Source organism: Xyrauchen texanus, chromosome 8 (assembly GCF_025860055.1).
Source record: "Xyrauchen texanus isolate HMW12.3.18 chromosome 8, RBS_HiC_50CHRs, whole genome shotgun sequence".
Lineage (NCBI taxonomy): Eukaryota > Metazoa > Chordata > Actinopteri > Cypriniformes > Catostomidae > Xyrauchen > Xyrauchen texanus.
The window spans coordinates 19,032,389-19,052,994 of NC_068283.1; the positions used below are offsets into that span (position 1 = coordinate 19,032,389).

At 38.0% G+C, this 20,606-nt stretch overlaps 1 protein-coding gene across 4 annotated transcripts in view; it reads left to right on the plus strand.

The window, feature by feature from the left end:
- LOC127647334 (lethal(2) giant larvae protein homolog 1-like) overlaps window positions 1-20,606 on the plus strand; it is a 56,450-nt gene that overhangs the window by 11,245 nt on the left and 24,599 nt on the right. For all 4 annotated transcript variants that reach the window (XM_052131510.1, XM_052131512.1, XM_052131511.1 and 1 more), the window contains exons 3-5: window positions 17,476-17,557; window positions 17,709-17,839; window positions 19,365-19,508. In XM_052131510.1, the coding sequence (XP_051987470.1) occupies window positions 17,476-17,557; window positions 17,709-17,839; window positions 19,365-19,508 (357 nt within the window). The remainder of the gene's footprint in view (window positions 1-17,475; window positions 17,558-17,708; window positions 17,840-19,364; window positions 19,509-20,606) is intronic.

Sequence of the window (20,606 nt, forward strand, 5' to 3'; positions counted from 1 at the left end):
CATCACTACTTGAAAAAAGTAATTTTTGATCAAATCTAGACAGGCCCCATTTCCAGCAGCCATCACTCCAACACCTTATCCTTGAGTGATCATTTGGTACTAGAAAAAATCACTTGCCATTTATATCAAACACAGTTGAAAGCCATTTAGTTCATTAAATGAATTACTGTCTTTGTTTTTGTGTTGCCACTTGTCTTAAGGTCAATTTTATGGCAAAAAAGAAACCGCTTTCTCTAGAAACTCATCATTCAATCATTGTTTTGAGGATGGCAACATCCACATTTTCAGTTAAAAATGCATTGTTTTTGCTACATCTTCCTCTCATTCACAACTGGAATTTGTATTTTCCTTCACAGTAATCAGAGTCTAAAAAATGTTTATTTTTGACCCAAAGATTTATTGGTGTGTAAATGTGGCCTCAAACTGCTCCTCTTTCTCTGCAGTAGAGACCCATAGACTCCAAACTCGTGCCCTCTGTCCTTATCTCTGGGCTATGCGTAAACAACACTTGCTAAATCAATATCCTGTTGTATGAAAAAAAAAACGTATGCAAGAAACGTCTTAAACTAATGATCTATAACTTCTAAATTTAATACAGGATACATTTATCCTGTATTTTATTGTCTAATGAAAGCACCAAGTTCTTAGTAAAAAAAAAAAACACTGGACCTGCACTGTTGGTTGTTTGATAAACTTCTCCATTTTATCTGGTTTGGTTCCAGCTCCAGATGTTTGGCTTGCACATCAAAGGCTTAAGTGCTGTCTGCTCTGATCTGCATAGCTCTGCAGCTCCAGCCATCCTGTTTCAGACGCCAGTACCCTTAGAAGGGTATGGCCCAGTCTGAAGCACATGGCTGATCAAGGGCGCTGTCATCAGGTTGTCCAATTCAACAGCAAATCTGCTGGATTAATTTATTCTTTAACAACTCAATAAACCATTCCATTGAAGTGTTTCAAACTTTTTTGTAGTTCTTGTGTCACACACAAAGTGTTACTTTTTTTGTTTAAAACATTCTCTCATACTAGTTGTATATGCAGAGACAACCATGCCATTTGTTAACTTCCTTAAAAGTGTAAACACTGTGGTTTTGTGGTGCTTTTAAAACATTGCTTTTGGTTGAGCGATCATGTTAACTTCTGACTCTGGTTTGAGGTGGGTTTACCTGTTTAACAACGAGTGCATTAACATGTATGCTCTTAAAACGAATATGATTGATAAGCTGACAACCTTCAAGGTCATGAAAATGCCTTAAAGGATTAGTTCACTCAGAAATTAAAATTCTTTCATTATTTACTCGGCCTCACGATATCCCAGTATGACTTTTTCTTAATTTGAAGAAAAATATATAAATGTCATCGCTCAGTAGGTACTTAAAATGCAAGTGAATGGCAATTTCTCTTTAGAAGCTACACAAATCACTGACAGTTAGGGCTAGGCCATACATCCAATACCCACGATATAATCGCAATGATTTTGCTGATGATATAAATTTTGACTATCGCGAATATCCCGATGATTTTAATTAGCCTTTTATTTGGCCATTAAGTTTCATAGAGTGCATTAGTAGACCAATTTCATGATCCTAGTTTAGTAAATGGGACAGAAATATATAAATTTATCTTTAACAAATATTATCCTGAAAATAATAATAATTTAGCATAATATTATCATAAGAAACTTGTCTGGGTTCCAGACTAATATTTTAGTATGATGCAATATTCATCTGGTTTCCAAAAAATATGTAGTTTTTGAACACCTTGTTCATTCGCAAAGAAAAATGTTTTAGTAAAAATATATGAAGGTAAATAAGAGGTTTATTAAGATTCCATATATGATTATATATTAAATATAAGTATAAATGTGCAAATCAATGAAAATTATTACATTTTACAATCCCTTGTGTTAATTTAGTGAAAACATGCCTTCATCATTTTTATATAAATTTGTATTTAATGCCTTTGAAATATGAATTCTTCATGGCTAAAGTGGCTGTTTAGATGAAATAATGGTTCCTCTGATAAAAAAACCACAAAAATTGTGCTATTTCAAAGCAAAAACAATTATCGAGAGAAATATTTCTCAAGATATATTTCTTTCAATGTGTTCTGGTGAAGAAAGCCATAAACACCTGGGATATCATGAGGATGAGTAAATAATTAGAGAATTTTTTAATTTTTGGGTGGACTATACCTTAAAACAGTTTTCCATTATTGGGATAATGTCATAAATGGTGTAAACAAACTGAGCGCACATACATTTTTGCCCTTTTACGGTTTGCCCTGATGGCTGCTTTTACATTCTTATATATATTTTTTTTTTTACATCCAGCTGTCCTGGAAATGGCGTCTAATTTAAATTAAAAAAAAACTTTAAACAGGCGCAAAGGGGGTAATGCTATAAACTAAACTGCAAGTTGCCACTCATCCTTTCGTTTTCAAAAAAATATTACAATAGACTAACAAATCATTAGGTTATGTCCTATAAGTTCTCACCTTGGCTAATATCCTTGCCTCTTAATTTTTATGACTATTTTTCTCATATTTTCGTAGCACAAATTTATTTTGCTGATGAAGTGAAGTTAAATGTGTCCAGTGTTTCAATACAACTTGACATTCATGTAAGCCTGGTGTCCTTCTCCAAAAGATGACAACTCTGTAATGTTGTAGGCTAATTCTGAAGTGAGGAGCTTCTCACTGCGGGCACATGAGCTGGTAATAATGGCTGCTTTTGTGGGTGTAACAATTTAAGGCTGAGCAAGGAGGAGGTGGGAACCAGCTTAACAGTAAACAAAGTTTTAATGTCAAACTTGACTTAAACCAAACGTAAACAAACACAGATGCCCATGCAACGTTTTTGCGTGCATCTCCTTTTCTCTCTCAAACTGGCACCTTCAGCTCCCCTTTATCTTGCTCTCCTGCTGTTCGGCTGATTCAGCTGGCCTGGCCATGCCACCCGCTTCACAGTGGGGTTACAATGCGCATTTCTAGTCACGGAATAGGACTTTGTCACCTTTGAAAGCTTAAAGGCAAACTGCTGATCAGTGGGATGGCGGCACACTGTGCACTTGTGGCATCAGCTAAAGTGTTTGCTGACTATTCATGTAATATGTTTACCAGATATTGTGTCTGACAATATTTGAATTTGTTGTATATAAGGTCATTTTAACAGTCAAAAATCAGTAATTACAGGCTATCGGAAACCCTGATAAATATATATATTAATTTAAACCATTTATGACCCTCTCAAGGCCTGCATCTTAAATTATGATGTTTACTGTTGCCTTTTGTTTCTTGGCCTCCGCTTGGGGAGCATTCAATGCAATATGAGCTTGTCTGATCATAAATGTGTCTCTGTTGCCACCACAAATTGAGGCGCTGGGGTGGGGAATATATTTGAAAGCTATAGGTTTTAGCGAGGCAGAGTGGAAAGTAATGATACTACTGGGACAGAGGAGCTGCTAGAAATATGCTCTGTTCATTCCTAAAGAATGTATGTGGCTGTGCCCCCAAGTTCACCCACTGCAGTAAGAGGACATTCCTCAGAGCTGTTGTTGCCTGCTCTTGTCTCAAAGACATCTTTTGAAATGGTTTCCAAGGGCACCACTGGAGCAGGCTGGTAATCAGGATGTGCTTCAAATTTTAGTAAAAAGTGCTTCCGTATAAATAATCGAGATTACAATTGCAGCTGCCACAAATAACTAACCGTGAAACGTGTCAATTGCATTCCATTTTGTGCATAATTGTAATAGGTAAAGGATGGGCAAGGAGGAGGTAACCTTTTTATTAAGGGGTCAAAATTAACCCTAAATCAGACAAATTAACTGGGATTAAAATGCCCAAATTCTTAATGCCCTGTTTGGGCCACTGGAAGGCACCCGGCTTGAAAGCCTTTACTGGGCAGTATGCTGTAAGAGACAAAGTTTTGGATAAGTTCACCAAGTATCCTGAGAACTTCAAAATAATAATTCTGTGAAGGCAAAGTCATAGATCTAGTTGGGTCGGAGACAAATAATAAAATCATCTGCTTAAACCAAAAGCTTATGCACGATACCTTTCACCCCCAGCCCTGGAAAATCATTCTCCTTTCTTATCGTGGCTGCTAATGGTTCCAGGGCCAGACATGACAGAATTTTAGATAATATTTTAATGTCTAGCTGGATCGGGGGAAATTGGACGGTAACTCTTACACTCGCTTGTATCTTTTGTCCTTTTTAAGAATCAGACTGATCTGGGCTTGTGTCATGTTTGGCGGATGCTCTCCATTCCATATAAAATTCTAGCAAAGTGGAGCCAATTCTGTAGCATAAGATCTAAAAAAAAATTCGGTGGCAAAGCCATCTGACTCCTTAATTACCTCCTCAAGTTCCTCCAAGTTTATCTCAGAATCAACAGAATTGTTTTGCTTAGTCATCAGTTTAGGGAGTTCTAGTTGTTCCACAATGTTTCTAATATCATCATCATAGACAAAGACGTGGAACTATAGAGATCAAGATAAACATTTTTTAAAACATTGTTAATGCCGACCTCTAAGAACCACCTTAAGTGCCTCCCAAGCCCTGCCCACAGAGGATACTGAGGACCAGTTGGTCGCCATATAAACATTAATTTCGACCTTTAACATTTGTTGAAATTTAGAATTTTGCAAAAGGGATACATTAAAGTGCCAACTATATAATTTATATTTCTCCGAATGTGATAGCACCTCTAAACTCACCGGGGCGTTATATGAGACTTAAGATGTTTCCAATTGAGCAATCAACAACCGAAAAAATGAGGGAATTAGATATAAAATAATCTATTCTAGAATAAATCTTATGGATGGGCAAAAAAAAAATGTGTAGTCACTACCAGATGGGTTCAAAAGTCTCCAAATATCTGTAAGGCCAAGAGTTTTACACAACCTGTGACGTGTCCGTGTTGCTCTAGGGGGCTTACACACTTTTGCTTCACTATGATCAAGGACTGAATCCATCAAATGTTTAAAGTCTCCTCCCAATAATATATCATGAGGGGTGCCAGCGGCTTGCAAAATCCGAGCTCCAGGATTTATAAAAAAGCCTTGATCACCAGTGTTGAGTGCATAAATATTTGCCAAAATCAACCTTTGCCACAGAATTTCTGCAAAATCAATAATTTCTCTTCCTAATTTATCTTTAATCTGTTTGAGTCATTTGAATTATAGATGTTTACTTATCAATGTAACGACTCCCCTGCTCTTACTTGAGCCCGCACTAATGAAAACATGTCCACCCCATATCTTCCCAAATTTTTCAACTTCCTGTGGGGAAAGATGCATTTTCTGAAGAAACACTTTATTGTATTTCTAACGTTTAAGAAAATAAATAATCTTCCTTCTTTGGACTGGGGCACCCCATAAATTCACATTCCACGTTGAGAGAGCTAATCCACTCATTAACATTTGACATATAAAAAAAAAATACATTGTGTCAAAAACAATATTATAAAGACCACATTAGTGTAACAATCAAACCTCAAACTTCCCCCGAACCAAACAAAAAGAATAAAGATGTGCGCATTAACCCCACGCACCACAGCTCCAACCGGTGCCCATCCATCTAAACTCAAACAGTTCACGTACTCCTACGAGATTGGCAATCTGACGGCAATGTTGTCACGTGGTAAAGTCAAATTTTGTGAAACAGAATTACACTGCAAAAAATTGTCTATTGAACAAACTCCAGCTAATAAGCAGAATAAACCCAAATAACATGTAGATTCATCCACATAAATGTCCCGAAGGTGTGTTTCTCCACAGAACAAGCTCCAGCCGCTAGCAGAACCAGCAGTTTCTTGCATTCCTTAAATCGGTCACATTTCTCTCTTGTCGAATTTGCAAGTCTGGGAACAACAAAATGCTGTAGTTCTTCCAAGAAAGCTTTCCTTTGCTCATCGCAACGAGTAACATGAGGTCTTTATCAGATGATCTCAGAAATTTGGCCAGAATTGATCGGGGCATGTCTCCTTCACCGGATCTCCGAACCAGGACACTGTGAGCTCGCTTGATTTCCAACTTATGGCCTGTTATGTCCAGCAGATCGGAAAGAGCTCATCTAGGAATTTTGCTATATCTTGTCCTTCCTCATGCTCTGGAATTCCAACAATTCAGACGTTGTTTTGTCGATTACGCTTCTCCAAATCCTCCAGAGCTAATTCCCTCTCCGATTACTCCAGATAATCGATCTGTTTTTCAATGTCCGACAGTCTTTTAACCAACTCAGTGAATTTTGACTCCATGGAAGTGATCAGTCGACGCATTACAGCCAGGTCCTCAAAGTCTGTGATGACTTTTGGCAGCATTGCAGACATGCTCACCAGTTGCCGCTGAATTTCTCCCACCGCACCGTCAAAATGAGTCCCTGGTCTGCAGCCCTGTCTGGGGTATCAGCTTGAGCACGTAAGTGCCTTTTAATATCTCCAGAGCCAGAGGATTTGGAGTTCTTTGACATATTGTCTTCATAACACAATTAAGAATCTGGGTGTATTGAATCTCACTGGTTTATGACATAAAAAGTATTAAAAACTAGCAAAGTGTGCAGAGCTTGCCGTTCACGCGTCTGCTCCTCGCATGGCATCACGTGACTCCTCTATATGCACAGAGTCTTGTCCTAGTGTGCCTGCTGTCTGTATTCAGTGAGTGGTCTCCCTTTGGTATTGTTGCAGCTCTCTACTTTTAGCCAGGGAATTTGCATCCATGCCACTGCACAATCTCTAAAATATGTCTGGTCTGAAGGCATAGCCATATCAACATTTTTACTTTGGCATGTTGCATCACAAAAGACTGTTACTCTCATGTTTCATGTTCCCACGGTGGGGGTGTATCCTCTGTTTTGCTTGAACACAGCTGAGGAAACACTTGAACGCCTTCATCGGTTCGTTCATAACTGCTCATTCGTTTGCTGGAGTTACTTTTTCTAATGATTTTAAATATAATTTGATGTCTCTTTGCATATCTTTCCTCATGTGTTGCTTCCTCAGACTGAAGCCATTAGTATTCTGTTGTGGGTTTCGGGACACACACAGGGAGCTCAAAATCAGTCTCCCCCCCCCCCCGTCATCCACTTCTGTCCCCGGTAACACACTTCAGGTTTTTAATAGCAATCTATAGACCCTTTGAATCCAGTAACACAAGAATTGTGAAGAGGCGTCATTGAATTCAGTTTCTGCCAAACCTTTTCACTTAAAGTTCCTTTTGTTTAATTGTGGCATATTACTGGATGGGGAAAGTGTTTGCTAGTGGTGTAAGGAGCTTTTTTTGCTTGGCTTGGATTTGAAAATAAGCAAGGCAGATGAAGGAACTGAAAATCTCTGTCAATAGGGTTGCTGCCTAATGTGTTGTGACATTAACTGAAAATGGTTGTGCACTCTGTGGGTAACAAAGTTCATTGTTCATTCTCTGAAACTAGAACTACAGTTTTTAAATGCTAACAAAGCCAAAGTTCAGCAGGAGCTGCTGTATGTCAAATGTTTTGTCAGTGTTTTGATGGTTAAAGGAGCCAATTTTACAACTGTGTTGCAATGACAATGTAACATCAACAAACCCTTAAACTCTAAAATGATGATTTTAAATAACATTATAGCTCAAATAATACACAAGTTTTAACAGATGAATTAATGCAATTGCTTTTATAAAATTATACAATTTAATCTGCCTTTAAATCCTCCCAAAATTGGCCTCATTCACTTTCATGCATGTAAAATCAAAAATGATCTGGTTGAGCTGGATCAGAATGAAATTTCCATCTGATTGAAGGGGGTGGTGTAGACCTAAAAAAAAAAATCTGTTTAAAAGATTGGAGGAGGAATTGGCATGAAGCAAAAACATGGTTCAGTCAGACAGGGTATTAGATGCTACTCCTAATTCTTTTTTTGCCGAGCAGTGTGTGTAACATAAGAAGAGAGCTTTTCTGGGATTTCTTTTTTTTTTTTTTTACCGGTAGATATCTCAGCAAATCATTAAGAACTTTGGTGCCCTTTCTCAACTTCTCTCCACTTCGTCAGAACTCAAGGACTGACGCTCTTCAGCTAGTTTTGTTTGGAATACATGTAATGCACATGCAAACGAATATGTGTATTGGATTGCAAAATGTAAGGGACATATAAATGGTACATTCGGAATCCACAATTGGATTGAACAGATGGATGAAAACCTTGATTTTGCTCCTTTTTTTAAATAAAGAAGGGAGAAGTTGAAATTATTTTTGGTGGTATTAAACATTATGGCACAAATGCTGTCAATTGAGCATAAATTGTATTGAACCAAAATATTCCTTTTTAATAGTCTGGCTATTTTCAACAGGCAACTAAGCTGTTAGTGTTTTTTTTTGTAGAAAACCACCATAATTGCTTATGTTGGTTTATCTTCAATATAGGACATTGTATGTTTACTGCATTAGAGTTGCTGTTTGTCACTATTCAGACCGTGAAATTGCATTATCCTTACAAACTTGCTGTTAGTGCTTGAGTGAGTAATTGCAGAGCATTGTAGAGAGTATGTGGAGAGGAGATGCCAGTGTAGGGCCTCAGAGAGTGTGCTTGGCCTGTGCTGTCAGAGCAGACTGGGGCTCAGGAAGGGAGTTCTGATTGTAACTAGGGCTGAAATTATTAGTCGACTTTATTGACAACTTCGACAATAAAAAATTGTCAACAAAAATGTTTGATCTCATTTAAAGTAACATGAGATCACATTAAACTCTAATGATGACACACGAGAGCAGCACTGAAGTTCGGCCTGACTAAGAAGAGGTGGAAAACTATGCAGTCTTAACTTTCCAAATGGCTTCAGATGATGTAGATTACAAAGCATTAGTGAATTATAATACAAAAATACCAAATAATTAAATACAGAAGGACTCGCGTTGTGGAATAAGTGGACCTGGAGCTGCCGCTCCACTGAAGCAAAACTTGCATGCCGAGCGTCTTTTAAAGGAAACACCCCAACGTTACATCTTAAATGCAGTTATATTTAATGCATTATAGCTTTATTAAAGTTCAAATAATACGGAAGCAGATCCTGTAAATAATTACAAACTCTGAATCAGGCATTTTTCTGTGTGAGTTGCGTGAATGTCCCGATATAAGGGGGAGAGATTGAAACTGCATCCGGCTGATGCACACTCTGTCACGGGGACGCTCGTCCCTCGAGTGTGCACACTTAATGCAGCTAGATTATAATGTGATGGCTCGACTTATCGAATCATTATACAGTGTATATGTCACTGTGCATTTCTTATCGTGAAGTTGGCAATACACAGCTTTATTAATAAGAGTTTGTTTTTTGAGAGTTAATGATGGATTGAAGTGAACAAAGAAATCGAGAGCGGAAGTCTTCGCCCCATTATACACTGCAAAAAAATATTTGTTTTTGTTTTGGTTTCTTTTCCATTATACATTTTCTTTACCAGCTATACTGCAGAAGAAAAAAAAAATATTTTGAGAATGTTGAATATAATATTAAAAATACTAATATTTTAGAATATCTAAAAATCCTTTTAAAAAAGATTCATTCACCTGAGCAGCATGTAAGATATTTATACCTGCTGTTAGAGAATAGATATTGAATAATGTATATTTTGTCTCTACTGCACTCGCAGAAGTATAAACAAGTGAAAAAATACACCTATATACAGAATACACTTACTGTATATTTAAGATACATTCTCTTAAAGCTAGTCTAAATATTTTATATGTTGCTTCTCAATTAAATTTATCTTAAGGATTTTTAGACTATTTTAAATGGAAAATAAGACAAAAACACTTGACAATAATATTTTTTTTTGCAGTGAATTATATACTACAAATAAGAAACCAGCGTATTTGCTTAAATTTGATCCTGTATACCTGACCTTTAGTATAAAGAGAAGATTGTTGAAATTATTTGAAAGCGACAAAGCTAGGTAGCTTGCAATTCATCAGTGTTAGCAGGCTAAAATTATACAGATCAATCCTTATGGCACAATATTTCACATGCTTTGAAGTTATGTAAGCTTACCTGTCCAATAAAAAGAATGCCAATTCAGGGTCCGCTTGATCCCCAAAACCAAACGAAGGTCCCTCCAGGAATCAAATGCCCTGCCGATGTTCACTCTAGTTTCACTCGACCACGATCACATTCCCACTTAGCCAGATAGGATTCCGTAAATAAATGTGTTTTTTTTTTTTTTTTTTTGGCTTACTCGTAGTTTGTGTTATGCTGCGAGCCAGACGTTTGCTGGATTCCATCTCTAAGATATTACCTACTGTTGCAGACTTTCTGTAGATGCGAAAGAGAAGCAATTACTGAGGCAAGGCTCTCGGGAGCACACATAAACATCTCATACTTTGGATTTTCCCTGCAAAAGTGATCTGCTCCCTTCGCATGAAAATAAGTTTACATGCTTTAATAGGAAACCTAGGAAGTCCGGTAAGGGCTCATTTTTTAAGTTGCGTTACAAGCCGTTCACACATTGGCAAAAAAGACGAATATTACATGGAAATTGTTACATATTGCACCTTTTTAATAAAGTTTCCCTTTAATTCAGTGAATGTAATTTAGAATGATTTTGTTCTCTTTATTGTTAGTAAGCATGTTTAATACAATATTTTAAGTCGGGACACAAGCAGAATAATCAGTTAAGAGCGAATTATTAATCGTTACAATAATCGCTGAATAGTCGAATAATTGTTAGATTAATCGAATATCAAAATAAACGTTAGTTGCAGATCTAATTGTAACATGACTTTGACATGTTTAAACTCAAAGGCAATAGAGAGGTAGGAGAGCAGCCTTATTATGGCACAGAGATCAAAGAGCTCATGTCATAAATTTGTATTGAAAAACTTCCACAAACGTGCTACTACAACTGTTCAGATAAATCCGATTCCTTCAAACATACTGTCTTAGTTGTCCTCCGTGATTGAGTATTTAGGTATTGCCTTTTTAATTAAAGTATTTTTTAGCAAGTTCGGTCACTCAGTGCCCATCTTTGGAAAGTTCTCTGGCAGCTATTTTTCTGTGTAAACGAGTGCCATGCCAGTACAGCTCCTATCTGCTTGAATGGTGAAAGATCATAACCTCAAAATGGGTTGTCAAGATCATATTCAAAGAACATATTTCAAATCAGCAGTAAAATCTGACAACACTTGTTTCCCGTGCTGAAAAACAAAATTTCACAGCTTGTCTAGCTAATGCACATGCATGTTCTCATTAATTGACTGGTGATGTCTGTATCTGAAAAGTGATTTGCTCTTTTACATGTAAGGCATGACTTACTTCCTTCATCTGTTGACCGTCGGGCATTCCAATTTCTCCCATTCATTTTAATAGAAGTTACCAGTCTCTGCTAAATAGTCTTGTGTGTTGAGGGACTAGTTTTGCAGTGATTTCAGCTTAAAGGAAAGACTTTGGATTTTTGATGGCTGGGTTCCATTTGTATTTGTTGAAAGCTCCATCGTCTTGGGCTTTCAAGGAATAGTTCACCTCGAAATGACATTTCTGGCAGGGCTTCACATGAGACTGAGAATTAAAGAATTTTAAGCATTAAATCTACTGCTTATTTGTCTCCCTCATCTGAGTTTTGCACACGTTATCACTGGTGGTTGCAAGTGCGTGTGAATCCAGAAGACTTCCAGATATTTGTGCTCCAGAGACAGGAGAGCGTAGAACAGGATCACTTGTGCTACTCTGTCCTGCTCCTCTCTTAATATTGCAGCGCAGACCACATAACATGGAGGAAGGAATGAAGGCAGTCAAACATCTCAAATTCTAACCACCACTGACCAGAAAAACAGCTACAACACTGTGTCATACACCAAATTAAAGGGTTTTTAAACTATACATCACCTTAACTAAAATTCTGTTCAAATGAAGGTTGATATTAGGATGTTAGTTAAGTAAAATATTTTTTATTGATGTTCTAGAAATATTTTGCTAAAATTATTTGTAATTATGATATAAAATTACTCACTTAGGTTACTTGGTTTAAGTTGTTGCTCACTGAAATCTTCCACACATATCAAATCTCTTTTGCATTCGTGCTTATATAAACATTGTGCCAGGAATGATGTCAATTACACCACATGGCATTAGTTCATGACATGCCATGTTTAATGATAAGCGCAAATGAGATTTGAGAGCTGAGTTTTAATTTTTGTGTGAACTGTTCCATTAAAATACTTTGGAAATTCTTTGTATATGTGTTTTCGGGGGAACTGTTTGTATTTTAATTGCTGTAACCTCTTTTGCTCTAAAATTGATCAAATAGGTCAAAGTAATATAAATTTATATTCATTCATTCTTATATGGTTTGGTTGGTTTTCTTTGATTACTCGATGGGGCAGAAAACTGAGACGATACCTCGATTGACTTGAATTCATGTTCTTTGGCTTGACCTGGGAATATCAGGTTCTGTTTTGAGTGTCTACTTGTTACTTCTATAATAGAAAATCTTATAGAAGGATAAAAAAAATTGAGCTTAATACTTTTTATGCTCGTTTCGAGGGAAACAACACCTCCCTCTTGGAGAGAGCTTTTGTGGACGAAGCTACAAAAGTTAGTTCACTCAACGTCTCTGTAGCGGATGTATCCCGATTCTTCCGACCGGTGAATATCTGCAAAGCCATGGGTCCAGATGGCATTTCAGGCCACATCATCAGAGTGTGCGCAAACCAACTGGCTGGTGGTGTTATGACATTTTCAACCTTTCCCTGTCTGTGGACCCCACATCCTTTAAAACAGCCACTGTTATGCCTATACCAAAGCAAACCAATATCACTTGGCTTAAATGACTGGAACCCTGTTGCTCTGACCCCAATCATCAGCAAATGCTTTGAGAGGCTAGTCAGAGATTACATCTGCTCTGTTATGCCTGCCTCACTGGACTCACTGCAGTTTGCTTACCATAGAAACCGCCCCACTGATGATACTCTTGCATATACCTTACACACTGTTCTCTCTCTCCTGGACAAAACGAACAGCTATGTGAGAATGCTGTTTGTGGACTACAGCTCAGCATTCTGTACCATTGTGCCCTCCAAGCTTGACCTGAAACTCCAGGCTCTGGGCCTGAACAGCTCCCTCTGCAGCTGTATCCTGGACTTCCTGTCAGGTAGATTCCTGGTGGTCAGAATGGGCTGTAGCATCTCTTTCCCGCTGACCCTCAACACTGGTGCTCCACAGGGCTGTGTTCTCAGCCCCCTCCTTTATTCCCTGTACACACTTGACTGCATGGCTCCAATGTCATTGTGAAATTTGCTGATGACACAATGGTGATGGGCCTGATCACTGACAATGATGAGATGGCCTACAGAGGGGAGGTGCGCACCCTGACACACTAGTACCAGGAGAACCACCTCTCTCTCAATATCAAAAAGACCAAGGAGCTTGTGGTGGACTTCAGAAGACCGGACAGAGAGCACACCCCTATCACCATCAACATGACACCTATGGAGTGGGGTGAACTCGCTGTTAACTTCAGGCAGATGGTATCGCAGCTTCTATCTGCAGGCCATCAGACTGTTGAACTCAATCTAAGAACATCACCCCACCCCATCTTCCTGTGCTTTGCACTTTAGAAGTTATCAGTTACGCTGGTCTCAAACTGATCATATTATACATTACTGTATGTCTCCATGTACCGCTCTGCACAAGCATACACTCCAGCATTGTAGACTGTACTATCATCATTACTCTGTGTCCCTTGGCTCTCCATTTGCACTACTGTGTACTGCATTGGTCACCCTGCACAAGATCACCCTTTCACGGTTGTTATGCATTGTTTTATGCACACTTTATATCTCATTCTTTTTCTTTTTCTTTTTTTTCTAATTTGTATGCCTTTTTCTCCCAGTTTGGAATGTCCAATTCCCACTCCTTAGTAGGTCCTCATGGTGGCACGGTTACTCACCTCAATCTTGGTGGCGGAGGACAAGTCTCAGTTGCCTCCACTTCTGAGTGTGCTGTGCCCTGTTCGGAGTTCAACCATCTCATGGTTTCTGATTTCTCTGCTCGATTAGCAATGCACTGAAGTGGACAGATGGGACTAAAAAACAGAATTTGTGGGAGGATTGAGTTCCTGCTATATTTACTGTGTTTAGGGAGAGTTTGAGGGGAAAAACTGACAGGGCCTCTCTGTTAATGTTAATGACCTGTGGAGTAATCAGGACTGAGTGTGAGAGAATTCTGCAGATGTTTTTTAGTCCAGGCTTCTATGTTTTATTCTTGCACTCAGAACAGGGGCCCAGCTCTCCTAGCATGCTTCATACACATTTCTGTGCTGCTTTCATGAACCATTTTCGTGCTCTCTTTCGCCACTCTTGTCTCTGTTCTCTATTTCTTGCTCTTGCTTTCTTTTGATCATCTCACCCACCTATCTCGGTCTCTTTCTTTCTGCTATTGTGCAGGCGTATGATGCAAGTAAGGGATAATGTACAGCCATTATTGCAAAATAAACCAGGTGATCAGGATCAAAATTTTGTGTCCTCCAGAAGGCGGCTATTTTACAATAATCCCCAGCTGTCTTTATTGCACTTATTCAACCTGGTCTCATAGAAACGAGCTACCTACAATTTTGCCAAATTATGTTTACGTGCTTGCTGTACGTGTCGTGGCAGTTCCCTGGTTGAAAAGAACACTAGAGGTGCTACAACAACAATTACTTTTATTCACTTCCACACAAATTACATGTATAATGGCATATAATCAGTTCACAAACATGTTCTTTTTCACCCCAATTTTAAAACGGTGCCATCTTATGATGTAAAAAAAACTTGTACTACAAAACATAACCTTTAGCCTTTTCATTTTAATGTTTGTATTACATAACCAACTACATTTGTAGGCTTGCTCAGTGGCGATCAAATTGGGCAGTAACTGATAAAGTTGCTTTTTTTAATGGTTTGAGTTATGTTTTATGGGCAAGCATGTTTTCGGTTTTATGGGAAAGCAAGCTTTACTCAGTCTTACGTGTTTCCCAGCTTGGAATTTTTTTTGTTATGTAGCATTTTTTTGTGGGGCATATGAGCCCCCTCTGCAAATGGGCACACTACAGAATGCCTGTTCCCGTGTGACATAATAGAAATGCTGCCATGGCAACCAAGGGGACTTCATAATGGAGCAGTTCATCAGAGGTGGTGTTTCGAGAGTTGGGTTGATTAGGCACCAGCTGAAGTGGGTCTCGCTGAGCGGTGTGTGTGAGGTGGCATTGGTGATGTGTGCCAGTGCTACACAGTCTGCACTTTTGTTCTTGGTTAAGGCGAGCTGACAGTGTCTTTAGCTCCAGTCACCCCACCACAACAGCATCTATCTCTTTGCTCTGAATTTTTTTTAAGATTACAATTGTTATTGATTCCAGATGACAAAAAAAACAAAACATGTATACAATAAGTCAACATTGAACTCCCACTACTACCCCTCCCCAAACGAATATCCCGTGGTCTTACATAATTAAACACACAAACGCAGAAAATGAAAATAAATGAATGAATAAATAACAATAAAAATATAATAATCATACAGCTCTAAAACTACGCTTCTCCACAGTCCCTCACCAAGATACATATATCTTGTATACATGTATACATTTCTTAACAAATTACTTTAAAGTAGGCCTATTTTGTCATTGCATACATGATATCTCTGTTTACTTAAGTGTGTCTGTCATGGCATGAAGAGGGGGGAAAATGTCCAGTCATTGTAACAGAACTTTCATTATGTTTGGCTATACTGTGCTAAAAAGTTAAATGTCATGATAATGCATCGTGGCAGATTTTAAAACCATGGTTCATCACTTCAAGGTCATTTGACGCACTAAATGGAAGGTCAGGTTGATTTCATTTCATTGTTGGATACCAAGTAGTTTGCTTAATGTTTACATAAAGCATAAAAAAAATGGTATGCCATTTGAAACCTACCCATTGTTTTTTTATTTATTTTTTTTATCTACACAACTTTTAAAGAGCTGCTCTCTTTCAACAAAGTCTGCTAAATTCAGTTATTCTGTGGATGTGTCTTTCTCTCTGTATTGCCTTACGTGGATCAGATTTGACCTAGATATCCACCCTTTTGTTATGAGAGTGGAAGGCTGTGCAGATTGGTAATGAAAAGCAGACTACAATAGCCATCCAGAAATCATTTGAGCAAACAGCCTGTTCAAAAACACCCATTCGGCTTTGCCAACTGTTGATGCCAAAACTAAAAGAGATGTGAATGATTTTTCTCTAGATTCTAGAGACGTCTGTGATCAGATTGAGTGTGGGCCAATCAGAGCTCTTTTGTTTTTGTTTGATTTCATCAAATTTCTTATTGTATTCAGATCGGTGGGCTGTATTTAATGAGCATAATATGGCTGTAATTACTTGGGTTTTCTCAATCCCCACAGAGAAAACTCTTGGACTTATTTCATGAGCTGAAGTCTTTAGACTGTGCTTGCTTGACGTGTAATTTTCAACACATGTAATTTAGCATTGATTGACATGCTTAACTGGTGCTTAACTGGATGGAAACAAGCATAAAAGAATGGAACCCAAAAATGAGAAATGTATTAAATGCATATCCCCTGTGTTTTCAACATAATGGCAGTTGAATACATTAAAACTTAAAAGCACTCTATAGTATTATAAAAGTAGTCCATGTGGCTTGTGCATCATATCCAAAGTCTTATATTAGACTAATATTTTTTAACATGTGACCATGTGTGCCACTGTGAACAAGTTTCTCTCACTGTAAACTGGAGGTACACTGAAATATTGGATTGGCTTTTACAGATAAGCTGTTTCTAAATCTTTTACCAATGACAATGTTCATTTATTTTACCATTACTGCAATTAATATTTAGTTTTTAATTGGCTAATATTAGATAATTTGAGAATTTTAATTAGATAATTAACTGTTCTAAATTTAAAGCGAGGACATGCTAAGAAACATTTTACATGGAAATTCAGCACATACATCGAATGTCCGCTATATACATGCATACATACAAAACACTTCATCTGGTGAATATATTCGCTATAAAAAGCTTAATTTGGTAAATACTTAAATATAGAGGATTTTAACAAAGCCAAGTCTCAGTTATTGCAAAAGAAGTGTCTTCTTTATAGTTCAAATTCCCACATTATGCACCAAATCTTCATTTTTGTCTGGTTAATATTGGAATTTTGGTTGACTAATAAACTGCGTCTGGGATTTTATTCATTTTGGACACTTGTAGCCTCTATGTCTTTGTTAGTTTTTAAAAACATATCAATCTGTTATCGGCCTTGTCCACCACCTTAGTTATCGTATGCGATCGACCTCTGCTATTAACTGCCATTGAATTGAAAAGGCAGACAGGGATATTCTTTTATAGTTTTCCTTTTGTGTTCTGCATAATGAAGAAAAAGAGTAAATTATGTCAGAATTTTCATTTTGGGGAGACTTTGGGAAAAATTAACTAAGAAGAGATATGCAAATCTGTTAATATTCCTTGACTGCTCATGAAGATATGGTGCCCCTGCAGTGGAGATGACTGGACTTCATAAAGACACTGCTGCTGTCACACAGATACATTTCCTTCATGGACAGGTAAGCATTTCAACCCTTTACTCATGTTGTGTATAATTATATATTTGTGGCTTTTAACAGTAGGCATTGGTGATCAATTTATTGACAGCATTGATTTGAAAGGTAGTTTGGACTTGTGATTTTTGCCATGTGTTTTGTTTTGTATTAACAGGGGAGGATTCTTTCTCTGTTGGATGACAACACCATTCACCTGTGGGAGATCATACAGAGAGAAAACCGCTCTCATTTGGTAGAGGTTCACAGCTTCACGCTTCCTGGAAGGCCAGGCATCGAGAGCACTAGGTCAGCATTTTTATACTACCACTGACCACTATTACCATTTCTAGACTGACCATCCTCATCCAAATACCACTCTGTACTAGTTACTGATTGATACAAATTGACATATGAAAGAACTGTCAGAAAATTGTAATGTTTTGACATTAAACTCTTTTTAGTACCGTTTAGACAAAATATAAAAACCGAATCAGTCGAGCGGCATTATCTTTTCATCTGTTGCGTAACGCTGTGTGGAAGCTACCCAGTTTTTCATGCACAAAGCTACAGGTATTCTTGGCCACGGTCGTTCCCTCACTTCTTTATGCTTGCGAAACGTGGACCCACCTAATGGAACCTCGCCAGTTAGAAACATTTAGGCTAGCCTGCCTAAGATCCATCCTGGGTCTAACCAGGCTGGATTCTGTTAAGAGCTCACAAATCCTTGAAAGATGTGGACAAAGTCCCATCGGTGAGCTCCTCCAGCAGGCAAGGTTGCGTTGGCTGGGTCATGTAGCCCGCATGCCAGGCCACCGCATGCCTAAACGGCTTTTGTTCGGCCGGATAGAGGGGGCTAAGCAGGCGCAGCACGGGCTGGAGAAGAGATGGAGTGATGTGGTATAGGAGGATGTGGAGCTGAGTGGACTTGCCGATGACTGGTACCAGCGGTGTCAAGATCGGCCCCTTTGGAGGAGGCTTGTGAAGGATGCTACTGGCCAGTTGGAGGCAGTCACCTTCCAACAATAACGGAGGGCAGGGGAGCGACACTCGCAACAACGAGCAGAGCGCCGGGTGGCTAAAGCACATCAAGGTGGAACATTAGGGGGCACAGGTGGTGCATCAGCCAGTCATCTCAGTCAGTCGACCTGTGTCACCTGTTTGATCTGTCCCGTGACCACCTGCCTGTGGGCGTTCAACACTTCATGTGGCCTAAACGTGCATATAGCCTGGTACGAGCGCCGTGGTTAGGTCACCACCACCACCACTTAGTGGTGAATGGCGGCGGTTGTTGGTGTGTGTGTGTGTGTGTGTGTGTGTGTGTGTGTGTGTGTGTGTGTGTGTGTGTGTGTGTGTGTGTGTGTGTGTGTGTGTGTGTGTGTGTGTGTGTGTGTGTGTGTGTGTATACACACTCACAAAACGATAGGCTTGCCTCATAAAGCAAACATTTATTGTTAAAAATGTCTAACTTTAATTGTAATGTTACCTTGAACTTTTTAAATAAGCTGTCATTTACCCAAACATAGTCACTTTTCACGCAAGTCCGTCGCCATTTTTTAACTGACCGATTTAAAACATTAAAACCATTTTTTTCACAAATAACCTCTAGCCACTAGGTGTTATAGGGTTAAGCAAATGTTCATTTTTCAGTTTTTATGTTTATGTCCACATCAAAGTTGTAAAACTTTCAGTTTTAAGCCTATAAGCTTAAGCCTATGAAACCTTAATCTCCTAGAAGAAATGATTTAATATATTTTTAATTTTATTTGCTTTGTGTTGCCCTTTACCATGTTGTTCAGGCAATGATGCTGATGTCTTTAATATTCTTCTGTAGTGCGACCCGTGTGACCGTTATGCTGTTGAATCTGAGCTGTGATCTTCTTGCTGTGGGCACTGAAGGTGGTGGAGTGCACTTCCTGGAGCTGCCCAGCCTTACACTGCTGAACAAGTCACTATTCCAGGATGAGATTATGCAGAGGTAAGGGCCGCCATTTATCAATGTCTAGGGATGGGACAATATATTGAATTTAGAAATATCATGAACCAAAAGGAAAAACGAACCACTTTGAGGCAAAACTCGATATTTAGAATTTTTAAACATTGTTTTCTGTCCATGTGATCATTAATGAAATGACCCATCAAACATCAAATTCTCTGTCCTTGAAATGCTTGAAGTGCTTGAATTTAGCTTTCAGAAAGTTTAAGTACTGGAAAATCACCTTGTTTTGTTGGAAAATGCTTAAATTAAAACTGACCATTTCTTCCGTGTAATGCGTGTCCATCAAAGATGAGATCCCGCTCTCTGGATTAATTTAAATAATTTGCCTTTTAATATAGTTTCTGTTCTTTACAGTCAATTGTTGGATTAAAAAGAAACCTTAATATCAATAGCACATGGCACAACTACTCTCTCGTTAATGTTAGCTAAATCGGAATACTGTGAGATGTTCATTGAACTCTTAAAGAGACTGTACCATTTTTAGCGCTTTTTATAAAATAAAAAAATGTAATTGTAAATTTTGCACATTATTTCTTAGTGACAACTCATTACTTTTATATAGACTATTTTATTAATTGATAGAATGCAGAATTTGTATATTTTTAAAAAGGTAAATTGGGATTATAATAATGATGACATATATACACTTTTTATTTTTTTTGAGGACCTGTTCTATTTTATGGCTTGTCATGCACCTGATCAGCCTGAATGTAGCCAACTATTTTTGAAGGTTAATTTGAGATCTTTTCTTATAGAGAAATGTACATTAGAAACTCTGTTATTTGAACTTTGAACATTTATATTGTGGATCAAAGACCTTTTATTTTGATGAGAAATTATAATGTGCATTTAAAAAATAAAATAAAAAAAAATCTAAAAAATAAAAGCTATTTTCTGTCATATTTTCTCATTTACAGTAAGTGTTATATAGAATCGAGATCATATTGAATCCTTAACCTTACGTATATCGTACATCAAACTGAATCGTGAGAACCATATTGTCCCATCCCTACCAATCACCCTTGTCTTCCTCACTTGATACATTATCAGTTCACACTGATATTAGTAAATTTGCTG